The sequence below is a fragment of the Alligator sinensis genome, unplaced genomic scaffold (genome assembly GCF_000455745.1).
Source record: "Alligator sinensis unplaced genomic scaffold, ASM45574v1 scaffold952_1, whole genome shotgun sequence".
Classification (NCBI taxonomy): Eukaryota; Metazoa; Chordata; order Crocodylia; family Alligatoridae; genus Alligator; species Alligator sinensis.
In genome coordinates, this window is record NW_005841999.1 from 2,759,628 (window position 1) to 2,783,101 (window position 23,474).

General features: G+C 43.5%; 1 protein-coding gene across 19 annotated transcripts in view; it reads left to right on the forward strand.

The window, feature by feature from the left end:
- The window catches only part of ADGRL2 (adhesion G protein-coupled receptor L2), a 203,627-nt gene that overhangs the window by 140,933 nt on the left and 39,220 nt on the right, over positions 1-23,474 (forward strand). For 14 of the 19 annotated variants that reach the window (XR_003093569.1, XR_003093570.1, XM_025201631.1 and 11 more), the window contains 4 exons: positions 18,462-18,758; positions 19,291-19,394; positions 20,253-20,438; positions 21,485-21,523. Coding sequence is in view for 16 of the 19 variants with exons in the window: in XM_025201631.1 (XP_025057416.1) it covers positions 18,462-18,758; positions 19,291-19,394; positions 20,253-20,438; positions 21,485-21,523 (626 nt within the window). In the remaining 3 variants the exon portion in view is untranslated. The remainder of the gene's footprint in view (positions 1-18,461; positions 18,759-19,290; positions 19,395-20,252; positions 20,439-21,484; positions 21,524-23,474) is intronic. The other 5 variants (XR_003093571.1, XM_025201637.1, XM_006021621.3 and 2 more) reach the window with 1 other exon arrangement.

Genomic DNA, 23,474 nt, shown 5'->3' on the forward strand with positions numbered 1-23,474 from the left:
ATATGGAAGCCTTGTTTGGATTCCTTTGCTAACTCCTTCCTTCCTCAGATGGAAGATCAAGTCATTATGAACATATCTAGAGAAGTTTTTTTTAGAGTGGTTTCAGTGTTTCTTTGTAACTACACCATCATAGTACACAGTTTATTGGAGAACCCATGACTGTGTTTTGATGTTGATGTTATTACTACAGATATTGCTTAAAGACCTAGTTCTAAGTGTGTTTGTAATAGGTACATACACACAAGTATTTTCCATTTTTAAACCTGTTTATGTTATATAGTGTATCAGAACTCAGAATCAAATTGAAATGTAATGCCCTTGCAGTCTAAGCCAACTACTGGTAATTAAAAGAAAGAGTAAACTGAAGGAGAGAATCTGCTTAATAGGACAGTCCTTGAGATACAGTACTATGAATAGGGGTCTACCTAAATCAAGGAGGCAGTCAGCAGATTGTGTGGGCAGATTGCGGGTCCTGCTGCCATTCTTGTGTGTTTATCATGACGGGCCCCCCTCATGCCTCTGATTGGCTGGGGGGCCACAGTGGTCCCACTCCTCTCTGCTGATTGGTTGAGAGGGCTATCCATCATTTGGCCACTCCCCTCACTGCTGATTGGAGAGGGGTGGGACCACATGACAAGCAGCCCTCTCAGCCAATAGCTGCAGCAGCCATGAGGACTGCTGGCTCTCACCACGGCCATGAGGACTGCGGGGAGCCTGCATTTTATTTTTAGTAAGCCACCCCTGTTCCCCCCATGGATTTCACAGACATCGCCCAATATTTTATTTTATTTTATTTTTTGTAATTTCTACAATATCACAATATGAGTAAGTCCCTAATATGAAATCTTAAAGAGCTTAGGAGAAAACCGTTAAACCCACATTTTATTTATATAAAATGCTCAGGTCACTATAGTGTCAGCATAAAATATTAATTATATATATAAAAATATATATATATATATATAATTTAATTATATCTGTATAATATGACCATGAGGTTTTTTGTTTTTGTTTTTGTTTTTTGGAGTGGGATCTTGGTGTCTGCATCTGTAAAACATCCTTTGTATTTATCTGTATGCTGGAGAATTTGACCATTGCTTTAATAATTGGTTTATAGCATTGGTTTAATTGACAGATCATTTTTGTTTGTTTGTGTTGCTCTGTTTTAGTTTTTTGATTACAGAAGATTGTTTATTAACCATCTATTCCAGTGGTTTTCAACCTGTGGTCCACGGACCCCTGGGAGTCCTCAGACTGTTTAGGGGATCTGCAAAAAATGATTATGATCAATCCAAAGTATTTGAATGCCCATACTTACAATTTAAAGGGGTCTGCACCTCCATTTGAAAAATTTTAGGGGTCCGACAATGAAGAAAGGTTGAAAACCTGATCTATTTATAAAGGTGGGCATTAGGATAATGTTTCCAAGCACATTATTTTTGCTGTCTTGTGCCAAGATATCCTAATATCAGGTATTTAATGATGTCATAGGGTCAGTGCCAGATGTGTATGGCAGAATACTTGATTTTAGGGATCGAGGATAAAATTCTTCAGATCCCATTGCTTGTCCCGGGACCTTTAAAACAACTCAGCTAACAAGTTTAAAGACAGCAGGGCCCATATGGAAACCTCAGGATCTTGTGGCTCTGAACAAACACTGACTATGCACAGATGTTCGTTTCTACTGATAAGAGTTTCTCCAAAATTCTTATATAAAATTATCCTGGGAGCTAGAGTGAATGTATGGTCCAGCTTCCTGGCTAAATAGCTACACAGGTGAGCACTCCAGGCAGGGAGCACCAGAAGGCTGCTTCCTGCCCACCCTACCCCCCACCTCTGATGAAGCCTGTACTCCATAGGCAGTTCCCATGTTTTAAATCAGTGCTTCTTAACCCATGGATCATGACCCAAAAGTGAGTTGCAAGAATATTTGAAAGGGTTGTGAGCAAGTTCCAGAAAAATGTGGGAAAGCATGGGTTTCCCCTTGTAAGCTGGAAGGCTGCCGGCCTGCAAGGAGCTGCTTAGAGCAATTTGGAGGCAATGGGCGCATGTGCCTGTGTGCATGCACACATACGTGGCTGGCATGCAGTCAGGCAGGTTCATGAGAGCAGCCCAGCAGCTGGATGCAAGTAGGTGTATGGGGAGTAGGGTTTGGAGGTCTAAGGCTTGGGGACTGTCCAGGCGTGTGCATGTGGGTTGGTGTGAAGGGGATGGGTATGTGAGGCTGGGTGGGGGGGAAGGCACCTGCCCCTCCAGCAGGTGCCAGGGCTGGTGCTTGTACTCACAAAGGTGTAGCGGCTGGGAGATGCTGTTTGTGGGGGCGGGAGGGGCCATAACCAGGCTGCATGGTGTGGCATGGGAGCCTGGGCGGGAGGACGGACGGACGGACGGTGGGTTGGGAGTGAGGGATACTGACAGGGACAGGGGGGCTCTGGGTCAGGAGTGAGGGGGAATATCATTGGTATGGGGGGCAGGAGTGGAGCACCAGCAGGGTTGAGGGGAAGCTGTATTTTGGGGTTGGGGGCATTTTGGGATTGCCTGTAATTTGGGATTGAGTGAGAGGTAGTGGCAGGGCTGGGGGTGGGGTGGGGCAGGGGACTATGGCTTGGGAGTGAGGGTCACTGGCAGAGCCAGGGGCTATAGGTCCTGAGTGAGGGGCACTGGCAAGGCTTGGGGGGGTGGAGGGTAGGGGACTGTGGCCTGGGAGTGAGGGGCACCTTCAAGGCCAGGGGGTTGTGGGTGAGGAGTGAGGGGCAATAGCAGGGCCCGGTGGGGCAGGGGACTGTGAGGGCTATGGTAGGGATACTGGTGGGGACAGAGGGCTATGGGTCCTGAGTGAGGGGCACCAGCGGGGCCAGGCTATGGGTCAGGACGGGCCATCAATGTTTGTAAGTGGGTCCTGGTACCAAAAAGGTTGAGAACCACTGTTTAAATCACCCCCTAGATGGGCTACACACAGGGAGATACGAAGCCAGAGGCATAGGGAGATGGGGCCAGAGGTATCTTTACCAACCCAGGAGAGCAGAGGACTGAGGATACTTGGTGTGTCTCTCTATCCAAGAGAAGCAGCATACAGACATTCAGGTTATATCAGGGACATGTTCCTTCTTGGTAACTACTATCACTCTTGCAGAAAAGCCATTTCCTTCCACAAGAAGTTCTTTGAATGTCTGTACTGTCTCCTTTTTTCTCCCACTATAAATGGAACATCTATATGTGACTGTTGCCTTTGTAGTGCTATGTATGCCCTTACAGAAAGTGAGCATACATATGTTCCGTGTATCAGTAGAGCTACAAAGATGGTGGATTCACCACAACAAAAGTTCCTGTTTCAAGCAGGAACTTCTTTTTAGTGCTGTGTTCTGTAGGGCCACATGTAATGTGTAGACAGTTACATCTAGCACTATAGGGGGTCTTTTGGTCTAAAAAGGAGTCTGGGACTCTTTAAGGGAAAGATTGCAGCAGAAAGAGCCCCGGGTAGTTGAACAGGAGGTAGCTGCAGGAGGGAAGGTGCAGTAAACTGCCCATTAAGGGTGAAGGGACACACATGCAGTTAGTCAAAAGAACACCTGACTGGAAGAGGAGGAGCCCAGGGGATATAAATCTGGCTAAGAAGGCCGAAGAATATACAAGGGAGTAACTGGCAACTGAGTGACATTTGCAAAGCATGTAGGGGCAGAAGGTCACGATTAAAGTACCTAAGGCATAAATAAGGGCCGTTAGGGTCATAGGTGCCGACCACTGGCTCAGTGCCAGCTAGGCATTGTAAGCTGAAGTCCACTGGGGTGAAGAGAGACACTTGTGGAGAATAGAGTAGTGCAGAGTTAATGAGCCATGGACCCAGAGACCTGAGGGGTCCATTAGGTTGGTAAAGGACACTGAGAGCTCTCCAGGACTCAGAGGTAGCTTCCCATTGAATAAGAAAGGAACATCAAGACATGGCAGGAAAAATAAACAAGGGAGGTTAACACAGAACTGGGAGTGCAGGCAGGATTAGGGTGGGCCTAGGCAGCATCACAGCTGTCCCAGTCCCCCAGAATCCCATAGTGCTTTGCTTACACTCCCCTCTCAGGGGGAGGAAGGAATAGTGACTGGCTCCCTGCCAGCTGCCAGGGAAACAAAGCTGCAGGTCTGTTCCCTACAACAGCTATTACAGAGCCACTCTTCCCCCAGGAGATATACCAGCTTTTCTGGGGGACCTTGCTGCTGCCACCCCATGGCAAGCAGCTAATAACCTTTTCCCATACACTGTTAGCAGAGGAAAGGTTTGTTGGTCAGCAATTGTACTGACAAGGTCCCCTGGTGCCAGAGGCAGCAAAAGAGCAGCCCTTTATCACCCGCTACCTGGAGTGCATATATTTGTAGCAGCTTTGCAGTGCTCCAGTCAGGGGTCTATGTGACTGTGTTCACCCCTGTAGCGGTCTATATTTGTACCTCTAGCAATGAACATATAGATTCATAGATGTTAGGGTCGGAAGGGACCTCAGTAGATCATTGAGTCCGACCCCCTGCATAGGCAGGAAAGAGGGCTGGGTCTAGGTGACCCCAGGTAGAGGGCTTTGAAGACCCCCAGGGTGGGGGAGAGCACCACCTCCCTCGGGAGCCCGTTCCAGACCTTGGCTATTCTAACTGTGAAGAAGTTCTTCCTAATGTCCAGTCTAAATCTGCTCTCTGCTAGCTTGTGGCCATTATTTCTTGTAACCCCTGGGGGCGCCTTGGTGAATAAATACTCACCAATTCCCTTCTGTGCCCCCGTGATGAACTTATAGGCAGCCACAAGGTCGCCTCTCAACCTTCTCTTATGGAGGCTGAAGAGGTCCAGGTGCCCCAGTCTCTCCTCATAGGGCTTGGCCTGCAAGCCCTTAGCCATACGAGTGGCTCTTCTCTGGACCCTCTCCACTGTCCATGGCCTGTGTCACTTCTTGTAATGGAGGCAGTAGGGAGTCTGTCCAATTACTTGTATCTTCCATCTATCAGCCCATCTTGACTGTATCAGCTTTTGGGTATATCATAACTTCTGCCTCCTGAATGTTTTAAAGGCTGAAGTCTTTCCTGGGGCATCTTTGTCTCATCTGACTCAGACTTCTGAACCCAAATATTCAGATTGTTTACCTTAGGAGCAATCTTGGACTCGTTCTTGACCTTGAATTTGTTTTTTTTCCCTTTCGAGCAGTTCCCTTACCTTCATACTGCCTACTGCAATCTTTAGAATATTAGCAAAATTTACTCTACTTTCAGCTGAACCCTTTGTCCATGTATTAATTACTTTAAGCTATTGCAGTTACCTATTTTGCCCTTTTCTTCAGTCCCCGTTTCCTAAAGCTTTTGGAAATTCATAATGCTGTGACTAAATTACTCTTCTACACTAAGAAAAGTTGGTCTAATAAAAGATATCAGATTAACCCAAAGAACCTTGTCTTCTACACTAAGAAATGGGTTCATTTTATGTTAGCCTTTTCTCTCTTTCACAGATCTCTGCCATGATTTCATCCTTTGTGTGTCATTTGAGAATTACATTATGAGATGGACAATTACGTAAATAGAAGGCATTTTAGGACTGAGTGAAAACAGACCCCCTAAATTATGGATAAGTGATATATTTTGACTTAAACCCCCCACCCCAAACACTTTCAAGCCAGTTTGTTCTTTAGAAGCCTGAAAAGCCCAGTGGAGCAAATATCCAAAGAATGCAAGATGGCAAAAGAAATTTCAAGAAAAATAAACCTCTTTTTGTGAAGGGTGAAATATATCTTGAAACTGATTTGTTATTACATGATTTTTTTTATTTGTTTTTAGGGATTTTTGTTTTTTAGAGCAGAGGTCTATTAACAAAGCAAAAACCTATCCTTCTGAGGGGGCTCCCTCCCTATACAAGGGGGTAGGTGAGTAACCCACAAGTTACACGCCAGATAAAATCCAATGACTCACTTTTATTTCAAGACAATGAAAATTAACAACACGTATTTGATACGATCCTCTAACCAGCTCAAGAGTAGCAAGCGCGTCGGGTTGGAGGAAAGGCACTCCAAACCCTTTTCCCTTATAGTTACCCGATAGGTCTCGGGAACCCCACCCAGTGTCCTGGGTGGCGAGACCACCTCCTTTATCAGGTCCTCAGCCTTGTCCTCCCCGAAGTAGTTCCGCCCAAGGCTTTGTTCTTAGAGCCTTTATACCTTCCTGTCTCCCATCTCCCGAGGCCTGCCAATCACACCACGCCTCTAGCCTTATCACCTTTAATGGGTTAGAGCAAGCTTCATCCGTATGCTGCAAAGCAAGAGGTTACTTCGGGCCTTGCTGTAGTTCCCCTTCTTATGGCCATTATTTCTGGTACTTTCCAGAACAGTTAGTTGCTCAAAGTATTTCCTTTTTTTTCCCTCCATTTTGGCTGATCAGTAGATGCATTAGGTCATTGTCTCATGGCCTCCGGGTTCCACAAAGCTGACCCCTCCTCTGGGTTGCCAGCTTGGCCTCCTCCCAGAGGCCTCTTCGAGATGGGCCTTACAATCCTTCCCTGACCAATTGCATCTGCATGTACTCATGGCGATCAAAGTTGCATAGTGTTAACGTACCCATCCACATAATCTGTCAGACCCTTGATTCTCCAATACAGTTTTCGCACATAGCAAGCTAACAGGCATGTCAAGAGGCACACAACAGCAATACATAATAGCACAATGATGATAGGATGCATCATCAAATTAATTAACCCAGTCCATGTGGGACTATACCCCAAGAAAATGTCATACCAGTGGTGTCCCGACACTGACTCTAATTCTGCTGTCAGTTTCAGGAGTTTGTCTTTTTTATGTATACTATGCAAACTTGCTCGTTTTTCTTTATTTAGGGTGTTACCATAGGCCCCAGTCATTTTCTTTAGCATTTCCAATTGCTGATACAGCCTCCCATGAAGGGCCTAAGGACATAGTCCAATTTACTGGAAAAACCTTTGCTAAGGCCATTGATCGGGTATAGGTCGGCTGCGCGTAAATGTGTCCTCCGCTTTCGACTGCCATAGCATTACAGTGGCATTCCCTGACTGGGGCTTGAGACACGTTCCCATCATTCCAAGTTACCGGGGTCACAGAGGCCCCGCATAGACACCCAATAGCATTATTAATCACTACGGTGCTTTGGTTAAAGATGCCATCTAACACACAATCTCGCACTTTCTTGGTGTAACCGACAGGGGTCCATCAAGACATTTTTCCGATAACACATCCACTCATGTCGTCCCCATTGTTCACACTCCCTAGGACCTAGGAGTTCCCCCGTCTTGGTCATGCACTTAGCAGGGGTTCTAGGGGCCCAAACCTTCCCTGCCAACACTATGGGGACGGGGACATACTCATACAAGGGCCAAGTTTTGGTTTCCATCCCCACCGATCTAACATGTATATATCCTCTCAACAGTGCCTTTATCCCTGAAGATATAACTTTGGCAAAAAGGGGTTTACATTCTGGGCACCATTCCACATAGGAACTGGAGATGACTGTTGGGTCCCCAGATTTAACCCAAAGTGCTTGTCTCTCATACTGGTGCAACACAAAAGTTTGCATTGTGGCACAAGCTATAGCAGAACTGGTTTCATTTGCAAGACTCTTCGCCCCTCCCACTACACTACGCAGAATGGAATGCATTTGTTGAAGTGGCTGTATTGCCACAGTCAGGGTTTTAATGTGGTTTTCCTGGTATTCTGCATTTGCCACCATTTGATCCTCCAATGCTTGCCGGGAGAGCTGTCCCATCCTAGCGAGTTTATTCCTCACTACTTCTATGTCCATTGAGTTGAGTGCAGCCCCTGCTGTCCCCAATGCACCCAAAACGGTAGAAGCATCCCTTCGGAACCTTTGGTGCAGGCTCGAGTCCCTCTGCCAAGCAGAAAGGATCGGTTCTGCCCACCAGCTGCGCCAGGGGTGAACTCAGGTAACATTGACTTCCCATTGCAAAATTACAAACCTTTCCAGAAATACTGAAGGGAACAGTACAAAGGTTTCTGGTACTCTAGTCCCCATGACGGTGGAAATTTCCCCAGGATAAGTAGGTCCTACCGAAATCTAAAAAGAGAACCCCTCCATTTGTTAACCCCTGTTTTTGCCCATCAACTAAATCCCATTTTTCCTGACTATCCCTGCATAAGACGTCCCATACCTCCATCAGGATGGGATGCCTTCTGGGTGCACAATCTTTCATCCCTCCCATGATTCCAGAGAAAACTATTACAAAGTCCACTCTTAGTCCATCACTCACAACATGCTTATAGGTATCTTCTGCGAAGTCACAGGTGCGTTCTACTCCAGTGGGTTGGAATTCTTCAATTTCGGTAATGTATTCATCATCATGAGCTATCAAAGACCAATTAGTTCCGGGAGCTACCTGCACTTTGTAATGGAAGGTAACAGTCTCATGAGGGCCGGATACATGCACTCCTCTGTGGGTCTCTCCCCACAGCTGAGGTCCTTTGGTCTTTGTGGTGTTGATCCATATACACCAATGGGCTCCATAGGGGTTCCGTATGGTATCAGCCGGCTTCCAGGTACTTTCCCAATTGTATTCATCTGGTTGGACGCTGGAGTTGAGGACATGAAGCAGGTGCAATTCAGACACATACTCCTGGCAGGCCATGGGAGGGCAAGAGAGATTAGGCCAAGTGGCTGTCAACGGCAGCTTCTCGGTGTCGAGAAGCCAATAACCACCCTCTCTTGACCACTTCTTTCCGATTCGAATCCACTCGTCTGAATACAATGCTTCGCTCACAATCTGGATCAGTCCTACCATCAACAGCGGCAGTACCCCAACACTCATGGTGATTCCTGGAAAACAGCTGTTTGATTAGCCAGGACCCAATATTTCTGGGTGAGGATTCCCACTAACACCGTGTTGCCTTGCCCCCAAGCAAGAACCAGACCCTCCATCTCCCTCCTCTGTCCAGGTCAAGTGGTGAACTTCACTTGCGTCCCCACAGGAGGGGCGGCGATAGCAGTTCACATCTTCCTGTTTCACACCCACCTCGGCTTCCTCCTCCCACTGAAACTTGGGGGGGTCGGCCCATCATCTGGGCGAAAGGACTGGTTCCCCATTCCCTCCCCGCCCCTCATGTCGGCAAGACGCGCAACACCCAAGGAACTTGTTGAACCCTTCCCCTTTTCCGAAAACTTCTTGAGCAATTTGCAACTTTCGTTTTCTCTCCTGTTTCAAACGTTCTACCTTCCCTTGGCCTTGTGGATGATAAGGAATGCCAAACCGATGTTCCACATTCCCTTTCTCGCACCATTGCTTCACCCCCGCATTCTTAAAGTGGGTCCCATTATCTGTCTTTAACTGGCGTGGCCTCCCAAAATGGGCTTCCAACTCCTTTAGGGCCCGCACTGCTACTTCTCCCATAGCCTCAGTGGTAGGCCACATTTCTGGCCAACCCGTAGCCACGTCCACTGCCACTAATATGTACTTTTTCCCTTCACTTGATTTTAATGCACCTATGAAATCCATTTGCCACTCCTCCCCTGGTTCTAAGACCCGAACGTCTGCTTGTCCGGTCCCAGGATAAGGGGACCGTTTGTGAGTGCTGCAAGCGGGACACTCCTTTATGGCCTGCCGCACCTCTGATTCGGTAGCATTCTTTCCCTCTTGTCGTAGCCTTCTCCGCAACCCTTTTCCCCCTTCATGGGCGAATGGGTGTGCCATTCGAGCTTCCTCCAAAGAGCCAATGTTGGAGGGGTGAGTCAGGGAGTCTGCCTGGGCATTTGCCCACGCCTCAGGAGAGTCACCCTTTTGATGTCCAGCCACATGCCGAATGGCCACTTTGATCTGATCCTTCATTTCCCAAATATGTTGCCAGATCTCATTTCCCCAAACTGGCCGACCCTTCAAGTGCTACTCAGCCTTTTCCCAATAAGGAATCCACTTACTGGCACCCTTGGCACATACCCAACTGTCGGTGTACACCCTCACTTCCTTCCACCCTTGCCTAACTCCATAGGCAGTTGCCTTTTTCACTGCTTTTAGTTCGGCTAGTTGAGCACTCCCCTTTATTTCCCCTCTTCCATACTCTTCTGAAAAAGGGCAGTACCAGGCCCAAGTGGCTACTGGGCCTTCAGCTGCCCCATCAATGAAAAGAGCATAAGGGTCAGCCGGGTCAAAGGTATCTGCACACGTTATAGGGCTTGTTGCCTCCCCTTCCGTTGGGGTTTCCAACCAGGGGAGTACCGGTTTCTTCAACATGCCCCCTGCCTCCCAGTGTGGGTATCCAGCCGATTGTAAACTCCACTTTAACCATCTAGTTTGGTGAAGAGAACCCGCAGGCGGGCCTTTCTTCAAAGCAGTTAATATTCCTGGCCGCGCTCAAATCCTCAACGGGACGTCTCCCACGAATCTTTCTCCATTCTCGAGCCCAAAAACCACCGCCAACATCTTTCTGCAAGGGCTCATAACAAACCTCCACATTGGATAGCACCCGGCTCCAGGCACCTAACAATTCCCATTTTCCCCAACCCTGTTGACTTCTCTGGTATAACACTGCACTAATGTCTCCTTGGACTCCCGCCTCCAAATATTTGGGAGTGCTGGGGTCCGGGGGGAGTAAAGAGGGGGCTCTCTAGTATAGTTTGCAGCATTTCTTGGCGGTCTCCTTCTCCTCCCCCCATTCCCACTGTTGACCTTTGTTCTTTAATGTCTGATATAGTGGGTGGGCCAAGGCTGCAAAGTCAGGGACCGCAGCCCAACACCACCCCATTAACTCCAATTGGGACTGCAACTCCTTCTGGGAACGGGGTGGGGGAAGTTGGGCTAACGCCTCCTTAGTTTGCTTTAGGATTCCCAAACCCTGGGCGTCTAATTGCATTCCCAAATATCTTGCCAAACGTTGTACCCATTGAACCTTCTTTGAATCCACCCGAAATCCGTTCACTCCCAAAGCTTTCAAAACCCTGAGGGAAATATCTGCACACTCCTCAGGAGTGCGTGACCAAATTAGTATGTCGTACACATAGCTCTGAACTTGCGGCTGAGACTCAAGTGCCTTCCGCACTTGCTGATGTGCCAGATTCGGCGAGTTGCACCAACCCTGAGGTAGGCGCAGCAGCCGATATTGTTTTCCTTTGAACATGAAGGCAAATATATCCCGATCATTCTCTTGTACGGGAATTGCCCAGAAACAATGTGAAATGTCAGTCACTGTGAAATAAGAAGCACCTGTTCTTTGGGCCACGTCCCACATTTCAGGCAAAGTGCTAACCACTGGGCCCAACTCCTTTGTTCTTTTATTTACTTCTCGGTAGTCTATCACCATTCTCCACTTTCCACTGGCTTTACAAACGGGCCATAAGGGGGAATTCCACTGGGAAATAGTGGGCTCCACAAACCCCGCCTGTAACAGCCCTTGCAGCATTTCACGCACCCCTTGTCCAGCCTCAGGCATCAAGGGATAGGGGCACACAAAGCGTGGCTTTTCTCCCTTTTCCATTTCACCTCGTATTTCCTTTTTCGTATCTCCTACATCCCATTCCAGTTGGACCCACGGCCTGTCCTTTGGCCTAGGGATCACCTTTTTAATGGCCATCACTCTCTGGTGAGGGGCATCTATCACACAGTTACTCAAGACATTAGTCCCCAATATCCATGGCGGGTAGCAGTTACTACCGTGGAAACCTCCCGCTTCCCCAACCTCACTGCCCCTTCAATTTCTCTTCCCCGGACTGCCCCTCCCCCGACCCCTTTCAGCAACACGGGGCAGCCCCCCTTGGGCTGGCGCTCCCATTGTAAGATGGTAACTTCTGCCCCAGTGGCCGTAAGGAACCATCCCTCTACTCGCCCCCCCTGGATTATTATTTGAGCAAATAGATACCTGCTAGAATCCCTGGGGACTCACCCTGTTGGGAGCGAGGGAGGGGGTGCCCTTTGCCTCCCCTCCCTGGGGCCCCCTAGTCTGGGTGCAGGTTCTTCAAATCAGGGTAGAGGGCCGGTGTGTTGAGTTCCGTTGTAATAAAAGAGTCTGCAAAGGGCTGGTCCCCTTCCGGAGGGTGCTCTCCCATGTGACTCCAGTGACTAGAACTTGCAAGGGATCCTTGCCCAACTGGTCGTACAATGCTGCCTCAACAAATGCATCCCCACTTAATTGTTGTATAGCTCCTCCCCAATCTGTCCACTTTGGCTCTCCAGCGTGTCGATCCTTGGATATCTCCCACTGGTCTAATGCCTTTAAAGCAAACCCCATTAACTGATGAGTGTAACCCCCTGTTTGGTTATGATCTATTCTTGCAGAGGCTTGGGTAGACTTATACCACTCCCCAGGAAAAACTCTTGCCAGTACCGCTTGTGACTCTTGTAGGGTGAAGAATTTGTCTAGCCCCTGGGATGCTACTCTGCTCACCCACAGGCCCCAGCTCTCTTTGGCATCTTTCACCCAACCTACCAGTTCCATCTGAAGGTCAGTGGGCTTCCAGGGAACCACCTCCCATTCTTGTCCAACCTGTCTTCCATCTGCTCCCTGGTGCACTCTAGATTTCATAACTGCACTTACCTCCGAGTTCTCTGGCGGAGTGATCTCTATCACTATCTCCATGGAAGAAGGAACCAGTTGGTCACTCTGCTCTTTGACCAGCTCAGTCGTCGCCACTTCTTGCCCTTCCTCCAATTTTGGATCCTCTAAGGGCAACAAAGTCCCCACCATCTCCCACAACAAGGAAATGGCACCCTCCAGTAATCCCATTTTCCCGGCTTTCCTGCCCACCTGCCATTGGACGAAAACCCTCTCCATCGCGGCAAGGGATTTTAGGTCCCTTACCCCTGAGGATGACCATGGATGCACCCTCCTACTGAGCTCAGAAAGACTTGTGGCTTTTTCCCGGCGTGTGAACATGTCTCCCTCTCCTCAATCGCAGATGGCCAGACTGCTCATGAGGAGGGGTCGTTATGCCCGCATTCTCCACCAATCTCCACAATTCTCCCTCCCTATCCAAGGGGATAGGTGAGTAACCCACAAATTACACGCCAGGTAAAATCCAATGACTCACTTTTATTGCAAAAACAATGAAAATCAACAACACATATTTGATATGATCTTCTAACCAGCTCAAGAGTAGCAAGCGCGTCGGGTTGGAGGAAAGGCACTCCAAACCCTTTTTCCTTATAGTTACCCGATAGGTCTCGGCAATCCCACCCAGCGTCCTGGGTGGCAAGACTAACTCTTTTATCGGGTCCTCAGCCTTGTCCTCCCCGAAGTAGTCCCGCCCAAGGCTTTGTGCTTTTGAGTCTTTATACCTTTCTGTCTCCCATCTCCCGAGGCCCACCAATCACACCACGCCTCTAGCCTTATCACCTTTTATGGGTTAGAGCAAGCTTCATCCGTATGCTGCAAAGCAAGAGGTCACTTCGGGCCTTGCTGTAGTTCCCCTTTTTATGGCCATTATTTCTGGTACTTTCCAGAACAGTTAGTTGCTCAAAGCATTTCTTTTTTTTTTCTCCATTTCTGCTGATCAGCAGATAAATTAGGTCATTGTCTCATGGCCTCCGGGTTCCGCAAAGCTGACCCCTGCTCCAGGTTGCCAGCTTGGCCTCCTCCCAGAGGCCTCTTCGAGATGGGCCTTACACCTTCCCTTTGATGTTTTCCTTAAAGATTTAGGGGAAGACAATCTTTGTGCATTACAGTTTGCCATATCTGTACAAAACCATTTGACTGGAAGGTCATCCTCCTTATTTGCCGCATGTTAACTGGTGTTATATTTTATTGGATCACTGCAGGGTACAGTGGTGCCATGAATGTGGACTGAAGGCAAACCCTGGTAGTACCATCACCCATGCCTTCAGAGAGTTGGAATTTGACACAAGTACATTTTTGTAACTTCATGAATCTTCCATGGTGCTATGCAGAAAGCTGTTAAAGATTAGCTCTCTACCAATATCTTAAGGGATTTGTACACATGCTTGTGCCACCGCACCGGATGCTTTTACAAGTGCCTGGTGCTGTGGTGCATACAGTTGTATAAGTGGTGAAGTGAGCATCAGTGCTGAGAAAATGGCTATGGCATTCATTTGAACTAAATCACGTCAAAGGTGTTTTAGTTTAAAAGTGCATCGCTGCCATTTTCTGTGTGCTGACGTATATTTCACCTCTTATACAACTGCACGTGAAGCACTGCAGGGCGCATCAGCTCGCATGCGGAGCAGACTCAATCAAGTCTGCTCCAACCTGCTGGATTTCTGGCATGTGGGATGAAAAGGTATATGTATAAATGCCCTTAAATCTGCCCTTGCTGTAGACTGATGTTAAAAGTGGTGGTGGAGGAAAAGATAAGATAACGAAAGCAAATAAACAAATTTCCCAATTGTAATTTTGCTAATTTATTAAAACCTTTGTTTCCATGCTCAGATATAAATTTAGAATACAGTTTTGCTAACTCCAGGTTTCTAGCTAAGCAGGAACAGTCTAGGGTTAATACTTGGCTGGGAGGTCTCTAAAGAGGACATAGCTATTGCAGGAAGAACTGGTGATTTCTGTCTTTTATATCAAAGGGGTGAAATCTCTGAGAAGAGATGTAAAACCCAAGTTCCTTATGTACTCCCTGTGGTTATTTTGAGTTGGAAGGTACTTTTCTGGGAAAAGGAAGTATTAACTCAGTGTTCTAGCCTGCTGCCTATTTCTCTAAACATTTCAAAATGGTCTGACTTAGTAGCCAGCCTAAAGCCCATTTTCAAAGATTTATTTTTTTTAATATCCTGATTCACAAAGATTCAGATAGGCTTAGTGGAATTTTCAAAAGTAGCTATGTACCTAACTCATTGGTTTCAATAGGAGTTAGGCATGTGGTGGGTTTTGAAAATTTAACTAGGTTTTTTTATCTTTAGGTACCTTAATAATTACATTAAAAAAACTGACACTTAAGAACCCAAGTCTCAGCAAAAGTCAGCTGAGGTTAACACTGGTGGTGTGGACACCGGGACAAATGGCTGGAAGTCCAAAGGCCAAGAGTTCAAGGCCAGAGCAGAAGTACTCACTGTGCAGCCATGTCAGATTCCAGTGCATCTCTGAATTCTACTGAATATTTTGTCACATGGACACAAGAAAGGAAAGTGGGGCCAAGGATCAGATTTTTAAAGGTTTTTGGTACCTACCAATTTAGATAGGAACTTAGCAAAGTCTTCAAAATTAGTCACCTCTATCTTGCATTACGTAGGCATCTCAGTGCAATTAGTTGCATAGGGCCAGATTCAATTTTAAAGGTATGTATTTATCAGTGTCTGCCCCCACTGATATCATTGAAAATCTGGTCCTTACTAGCTAAATACTCCCCTGAAGTTTCATCTGGAAAAAAAAATAATTTACTTTCTGTTCTAACTGTAAGTTATTTTTATAGTGCAGTCTTTCACCATCAGTGGTGGAAGAAATGATCTGTTTGCATAACTGTTTTAATTAAGCCAATTTACAATCTACACATTACTTCCTTCCTTTTTGTTCGCTTCTTTACTTGTTTGTGCATTGCTTTTAAGCTGAACATACACACACATGTACATTAAAAAATAGTGGAAGACGTTTTTCTTCTCTTAGGCCAGGTACAGACATTACACTTTTACCGGTATAAGCAAACAGAAACCAGTCTATACTCATGGTTTAAAAATGGCAGAACTCAATCTAAGATTTGCCCCCCTTCTCCCTCCCTTCTCCCTCCAGGGCAAATATGTGTCTACCTATCTAAACTACACTGCTTACCAAAAACTGTGTAACTTAGATTGATTCCGCCTCAGGCTTTTTGAATGTCTGTGCCTAGTCTTAATGCCTTTGCATTGTAGCCCAGTCAAAAATTCAGTCCAAACAAAATCTAATTTTGTTACTGCTTTTGTTTTTACTGCATGAGGCAAATTACATACTGTTTGAGCCTCTGGGCCCCATTCCTGTCAATGAGAATGAGAGGCCAATAATAATCGTTCCCATTCCCACTGTCTAGTATTTTTTACAGCACCATGAAAGCAAGCCAGCATATGCCATCACCCAAAACTTTCACAATATGAAAAACTGGAGTGATAGTGGTTATCAAATAACTGTTTGCATCACAGGGGAATGACCTGATCAGTGTAATCTTCCATAATTCATTAAAACAGTTTGCATCCTAAATGCTAGATATACTTGAAAAGGACTTTCTTTGGCTACGCTATTCTTTCAGTCTTTTGGAAAGTAGTTTCCTCCACTTCCAAATTTAGATTCTTGTGACAAATACTTTCAGATGTGGAATTCCCCATTTATGTCTTGCACTTAGATCAAGACCAAATATCATACAAATAGAAATCTCTTTTTAACATTTTATTTTGTTTTTAATTTTAAATCATAAATGCTTTTTGTTTGCATTTCTTGTTACTGTACTAACATTTGCAGATCATCTTTAAAACGGAAGTAAGTGTGCTTCAGAAGTCATTTTAATGGGTAGCATTGAAAGCCATCCTTAGCTAAGGTGGCACAATAGCAGCAGTTTAGCTGCACTCAAAACACAATATGAAATTATCTGTTCTTAAAATTGTCACCTCACTGCTCAACTTCAGACAGCTGTTATGAGCTCTTTTACTGATGTTTGGCTCTTGAGATAAGGACAGCCTAAATGTTATAGGAAGAGAATGCTAATTGCAATATTGTTAATACAGATTTCAGTGATTAAATATGTACTAATTAGCAAAATGTGTCATGGGATGTATAGGATTATAGTAATAAGTGGTTCTCCCCTGCTTCATTCTCCTCTGCTCAATCCCCAGGACCTGATTCAGCATCAGTTACTTGACACTTCTGCAAGTGACTGTGATGCTTTTGACAAATGTTAATTGAGAAAGCACTGAAAGCCTGGCTGCACTGTAATCAAAAGAAAATTACAGAGGTTTCACAAGATGTCAGGCAAGTGCTTACAGAAAAGATAGACAAGTTTGAATAGGTTTTTTTGCAGCAGCAGCTGGCTAGACAAGAAGTTCAACAAGATTATGCAGGCAGTACTCAAACATTCAATAAATTAGACTGAAAATAAGACATGACCTGAAAAAGTTTCTTATTTAAGATGAAGAATAAAGACAGAAAGATCACATTTGCATATATTGTTAAGAGAATTAGTTTGCTCTTTTAAGAACTTATAACTGTAAATAAATCCTGGATCAGGGCAATAATACTTCAATCAATGCATTTTTACTGTCTGTAATGTTTATCCTTAAAGATTTAATTGAACAACGTGTAAAGGGAATAAATAGTGCAAAGTACTCTCCAAATGGTTGAAAAACATTTAAAGCTCTTATCCAAAATATTTTTTTTAAATAAACTTTTTTTTTAAGACTCGAGAGAGAGTGTGATACCTCTTTTCTTCTTTGTGTTTGTGGTTTAGTTAATTTTTTTTTCAAGAAAATAAGTTTTTGAGGCGTCAGCATAGCCCATGGACGTCAGAGACAAAAATCCCCTTGGTAGCCTAAGAGTAAGTCTCTGGGACATAATTAAGAACAGCTTTAAAACAGAAACATGTCAGATCCATTTGTTTCTAGTTTGTCTGTTAGAAGATGAGGTAACTATTTGCCCTGAGTTTGTAGTTTCCCAGGGCGGGGAACTGTCTGAGCTTTTTCTGTACAGTTTCACACACACCCATGGACATGTAGGTGTACTAAATGCTGACCCTTCAGCTGCCTGTATGGCTACACTGTTGCTCAAGCAGTGTCTAAAAATGAATAGAAATCAAAGCATCTCTATTTATTTTATATTGGTTACATTCATTATTTCCATGAATATCTTTTCTATATAGGTCAGTAGAATGAACAGCTGTGATTCTGAATCAGAAATTATTTGGCCTAAACCGCTGTTGTCTTGACATAGAAAATTAAGTTATATATTTGCCACTGGCTTGAATTAGTTGTTTTTTCTTACCTGCTTCATCAAAAAAAAATGGAGCCTAAGATGTTCAAGCACTAAAACAACACATGTATGCTAGGCTTTTCTTCTGTTTGGATCTAATCAGGCGTGCTAGAAATCTTTCAAGCAAGAATGACTGCTGGGTGGGAAGATGTTACAGTAATTATTTTCCTGCAAGGTGTATAGTGGGTGACTTGAAGTTTGTTGTTGTTTTAATGGCCTAGTTATTTACATTCCACAATGCTTTGTTGTTTACATCATGCCAATTTAAATTATTCTATCATGCCGTTCTTTCTCTGAGATTATCAGAATTTGGTTAGTTGTTTCATGCATATTTTCAAGTACTGATAATTCACTACTAGTGCCTCTTGGCTTTTTGAAACGTAACTATGAATTTGCATTGTATAGATAGTTGTAATGAGAATGTGCTGAAACCAACATATTAGTTTGAGATAGACAATGACTATGAGGATGAAAGAAGATTTATACTGAGATCAAGAAATGGAGACACAAGAGTATTATGTAAAATTGCAAAAATACTTTTTCTACACTTTCTTCTATAATTTTAAGAACTTTATTATTACTGTCATTTTCAATCTACAGTGCCTACCACAGCAGTGACAATAACTTCTTCAGCAGAGCTATACAAAACTACAGTATCAACCACAAGCACCACTTCACAGAAAGGTCCCACAAGTACAACTTTATCTGGGGGAACAAAGGAAGGAAGCAAAGGACCAAAGCCACCACCAGCAGTTTCCACAACCAAAATTCCTCCTGTGACAAGTTTTTTCCCTTTGCCAGAGAGATTCTGTGAGCCTGCTGAGGCCAGGGGGATTAGCTGGCCTCAGACCCAAAGAGGAATGATGGTTGAACGCCCTTGCCCCAAAGGAACTCGAGGTATTGCCCTAAAAACATATCTTGATTCAAATAAATGCTTCAAAAGTGACATGCAGCTCTTTTTTGGAGAATTATTTTTAATCGCAAGCTGTTTTGTGATTTTTGTTACTTGAAAAATTTTGTGCCTTGAGGTTCAGGTTTTAATCTGTAAAAAAGTATTTGAGTTTAGGCACAAATTACCTTGTGTACACTTATTGAGAATCCAGGTCATATTTTAGGTCTTTGCTTTAGGACTGTAGTGAAACAGGCTTACAGCTGCCTTTCTCATTATGAGTTCTTCTCTGGATAACTTCCAGGTAAAAACCAACGGGCTTTTTTTGTTTGTTTGCTGTAAAAGTTTGATAACTTACACTGACTTTTCTGTCACCGTTTGTAATCTACAGTATTTTTCCTCCATTGTCAGTTATTGTCAACAGCTTCCACTTGTGTTATTCAAAATTTAGCATGGAGCAGGGATGCATCATAGCTGGTTTTTTGAATGCATTCAGAAAAATGGTTTCAATTTCCCTGTTGTTTTCTACATCTGTTGTAGGAACTGCCTCGTATCTCTGCATGGTTTCCACTGGAACATGGAACCCTAAGGGCCCTGATCTTAGCAACTGTACCTCACACTGGGTAAATCAGCTGGCTCAGAAGGTTGGTTGGAACCTTTTAATATGATATACACTGGTGATTAAGGGTTTTAACTCGGAACATAAATAATTCAGCTTTGTATGTTGAAACCATCTTTATTACTCTTTGTTCGTTTTAAGAGCTGGAAGAATTATGCATGCTTTGTCTGTAAAGCATTTACTAAAAGTTAGATTCACATGTGTTCCTTGGTAAACTGTTTTATAAATTAAGCTCTTTTAATGAGTCCAGGCTTACTTAATTTCATTGCTATTTAATTCAAGATAGCTTTTTTGATGTTCAAAAGACAAAATGTACATTCTCTTAATAAATCAAATATTATGAACTGCACACCAAAATATGCAATAGGCAAGCAGATGTTTAGCTTGCAGAAAATTATGATACAATAAACTAGATTTCTACAAAAGTGCATTAATAGCAGAATATGATTAGAGCACAGTTTCTCTTTTTTTGTGTTCCCCTCCCTAATGAGCTTTACTGAGTTTATGGGAAAACTAAATAATTCACTGTCAATACCAAGCTACTTGACTTTCAAATGCCTCAAGCGCTGGTATGAGCAAATAGATTTCTTAGTGTCTGATAATAGCAGTAAAATAAAAGTGAAGATGAAATGGAAGATCTGGTCCAAAATTACCAATCTGATTTCTGCTTTTGATGGCTGTTAAGAACTGCTTTTGTGTGTCATGGATCTAAGAACCTTTAATCTTCTGAGATAAAGAGAAAGTTATTGGTCTCAATTAGTTGCAGATTTCAATGTATGTGCAAATGGTTATTTCACCACAACAAAGGTATGCAGGGAATTGGAATTAGGAGCCGCAAGCAGAACAAGGGATCCTGCTGAGATAATATAAATTGTCATTTCAGATCAGAAGTGGAGAAAATGCTGCTAGTCTTGCCAATGAGCTGGCTAAACACACCAAAGGACCAGTCTTTGCTGGTGATGTAAGTTCATCAGTGAGACTGATGGAACAGTTGGTGGACATTCTTGATGCTCAACTGCAAGAACTGAGGCCTAGTGAAAAGGACTCTGCTGGACGGAGTTATAACAAGGTACCCACTTTAACATCCCTCCAGTAGTTAGGATAACACTTCCCCTGTGGGTTATGTTTTTCCTTTCAGAAACATTGCTACCAAATCTATACTTTTTTCCAGAATGCTCAAATGTCCTGACAGCATGACAAATAAAGTGTGTAGGGGAAAAAAACAACACATCCACAATAATCTGTCAATTATATTAATTTGGTGACAGGACACAATATTCAGCAGCTGACTGAGGCAAAATATATTTGTACCCTTTATTAAAATATATTCCTAATTTGGGAGAAAGGGGGCAATACTTTTCTCTCAAGAGTAACGAGAATTTAAAAAGCTTGTTCTGCAACAATTTTAGCCCTGTTCATAAGCTAAGGTCAATGGTGCCATAAAGTATGTTGCAGGATTAGAAAGTTTATTAGCTTATTTTAGATGTCGGTTCATATAACTAATGATAATTGGGGATATTACACATCCATCAAGTTATTACTATCAACAAATAGTAAATCAGATAAAAATAGATGTTGGATTTTGAATTATTAAAAATAGGGTTATTCTAGTTTTTTCTGGATGCTGAGCTTTATGACATGACTTGCCTCTTCCTCCCCTTTGTATGGAGTGAGTCATTACTGTACAGATTAAGGGATTTTTTTTGCCCAGTCTGTTATGGAAGGACTGTCCCATTTTCACACCATCCATCCCTGTAGCTGTGACATTTTAGCCCTTGCAAAGATGAGTTTTATTCAAAACTCCTAGTAATGGTGCTCAACAAATCTATTCCAGAAACTGCAGATATGCCCACAGAGGCATAGTCTCACCTCAAGCATTGCACAGAACTTATACTAGTGCAGCAAATGTAGGTTTAGTCTGTGTTATGGCTGGAAAGCCATGTGCTCCATAATTTTGAAGAGCCCGATGGAAATTCATTGGGCTAACATTAGACAAGACATCCAGATTCTTTATAATGCAAATTTAGGATTTGACACACCAGCCTAATTTTTGGATATTTCTGTAGCTTTCCAGAATGTGTCTAACTTCTGATTTTCTTTTTTCTTACTAAAAAGCTCCAAAAACGAGAGAAGACATGCAGGGCTTACCTTAAGGTATCTCTCCTGTGCTGTCACCCTGCTTTCTCCCTGCTTCAGCAACCTGCCACGCTTTATCATCTTGCTGCATGACCCTATGTATTTCAGTCTTTGATAAATGTGTATTGTGCCCCATATCAACTGTACAAATGTTGGCTTTGCACAGGTATAAAACTCTCAGAATAAGCAAATATCAAAGTTTACAACTTTTTTTCTCTTCCACTTGTCCAAAAGTACAAGAACAGCATTGGGCATTATCTGAATTGGAGATAACCCTTCTCTTTCCTTGTGTTACTCTCTGGGGAAAAACAAATCTGGCAATCTAACAGAAAGGCCATCATGTTGGTAGTTTCTTGTATCAAAGACTGCTTAGCCATAATGTATGTGCATGAAAAAAATCACATTATACAGCCTGTTTTGTTCTTTCTGTGGTTCACTCTTAATGTCAGTAAGACATTATTTTCTCCAAAGATTCATTTAAGAGTCATTACAAAGACCAAATATGGCAACGTCAGGATGAACTGCAAATAAAATACAAGTGCTCCTAAATTTTTTCCAGTGCAATATGTGCCAAGTGTCCCATTAACCATGCTACAAGGAGGCATATAGCACATTGTTACCTAATTTTTAATTTCTTTTAGATCTTCACGTATCAGTCTGTGTAACACCCAGTCCCCAGTCTGTAATCCCATGCCAATGATGTCACTGCCACCAAGCAGTCCTGTTAGCAGAAGAAATTGGCCTAAGCTAGATCATGTAAGTGGCTTTTAAAAATTATATTGCACGGTTTTTCAAAGTTTCTTTTTTAATCTTCCTAGCTTTTGCTTACAAGAATAATACAACTTTGAAACACCGCACAACATAATAAAAATAAAATACACTTACCTAACAGTCGCCCCTGAATACAGGATGGTTTCACATTCCAGTCTCAAGTCCAGTACATTCTTGTGCAAAAACATAGGAACCACCTGGTCTCAGCAAGATTTTGCAAGATCTGAAAAGAAAAAGGGAGTTGGGAGAGTCATATGTTAAATAATAATTTCTAATTGTTCCTTTTAGCCTGGTTAATAGAGAGCATGGCAGATATTGTTGGAGTGGATTGAAATGTCATAGTTCTATTTGCAAGTCACCTTTTAAGATAAAAGTTAATGTTTGAACTGTAGTACTGTAATTGGTGTGTTGTCCAAGACTCATGTCACTGGGACAGGTATAGTTTTCTTTTTTCCCCCCCTCCCTGTTTTTGGCAGAGAGATGAGTGCCGCAAAAATGTTATTACATGGATGATCATTGTGATTCCACTGGAGAAATACAAAGAATTAGATTATACTGTAATAAATAAGGAATGCCTCAAGTTAATGACTGCATATAATCAACACTGTATATAGATGCACAAGAAACTGTAGCACGACCTTAATTTCTGACTGGTGTCATTTTCAGTAGGTCTCAAATGAGCTTCCCTGTTCAGATAAGACTAATAAACCTCTTGAAATTACAAATCAAAAGCTGACTTACACTATGCAAATGAAGCAAGTTCCCACTTTGTGACAGAGGATTCATTTGTACCTCAGATTAGAGGCTCCAATCTGTATTTCTTGGTGACTAATGAATCTGGCCTCTGCAGACCAATTTCTGTTCCACTCTAGTTAATGGCTGCAGCAGTATCAGTGTGAGCATTTTGACTATTCTGTCTCCCATTAGAGACAAAAAAAAAGGCTTTAATGCCACTTCGAAGTATCTTCCACCTGCCAGGAAGGTCGTGATGGCTCACAATGCAGACAGAAAGAGGATATTAAGATGGATTAGGCTAATTAATCTTGCTCTGACAATAGCCTCAACCAACTTTTCGTATTCATTCATGTGCACAGAGTGTAGTATTCCAAACCAACATCTTTTTGTTTGTATAATGTGTTCTGTTTCCATTCCCAGTGCTTTTAAATTGATCAAACAAATTATATATATATATATATAT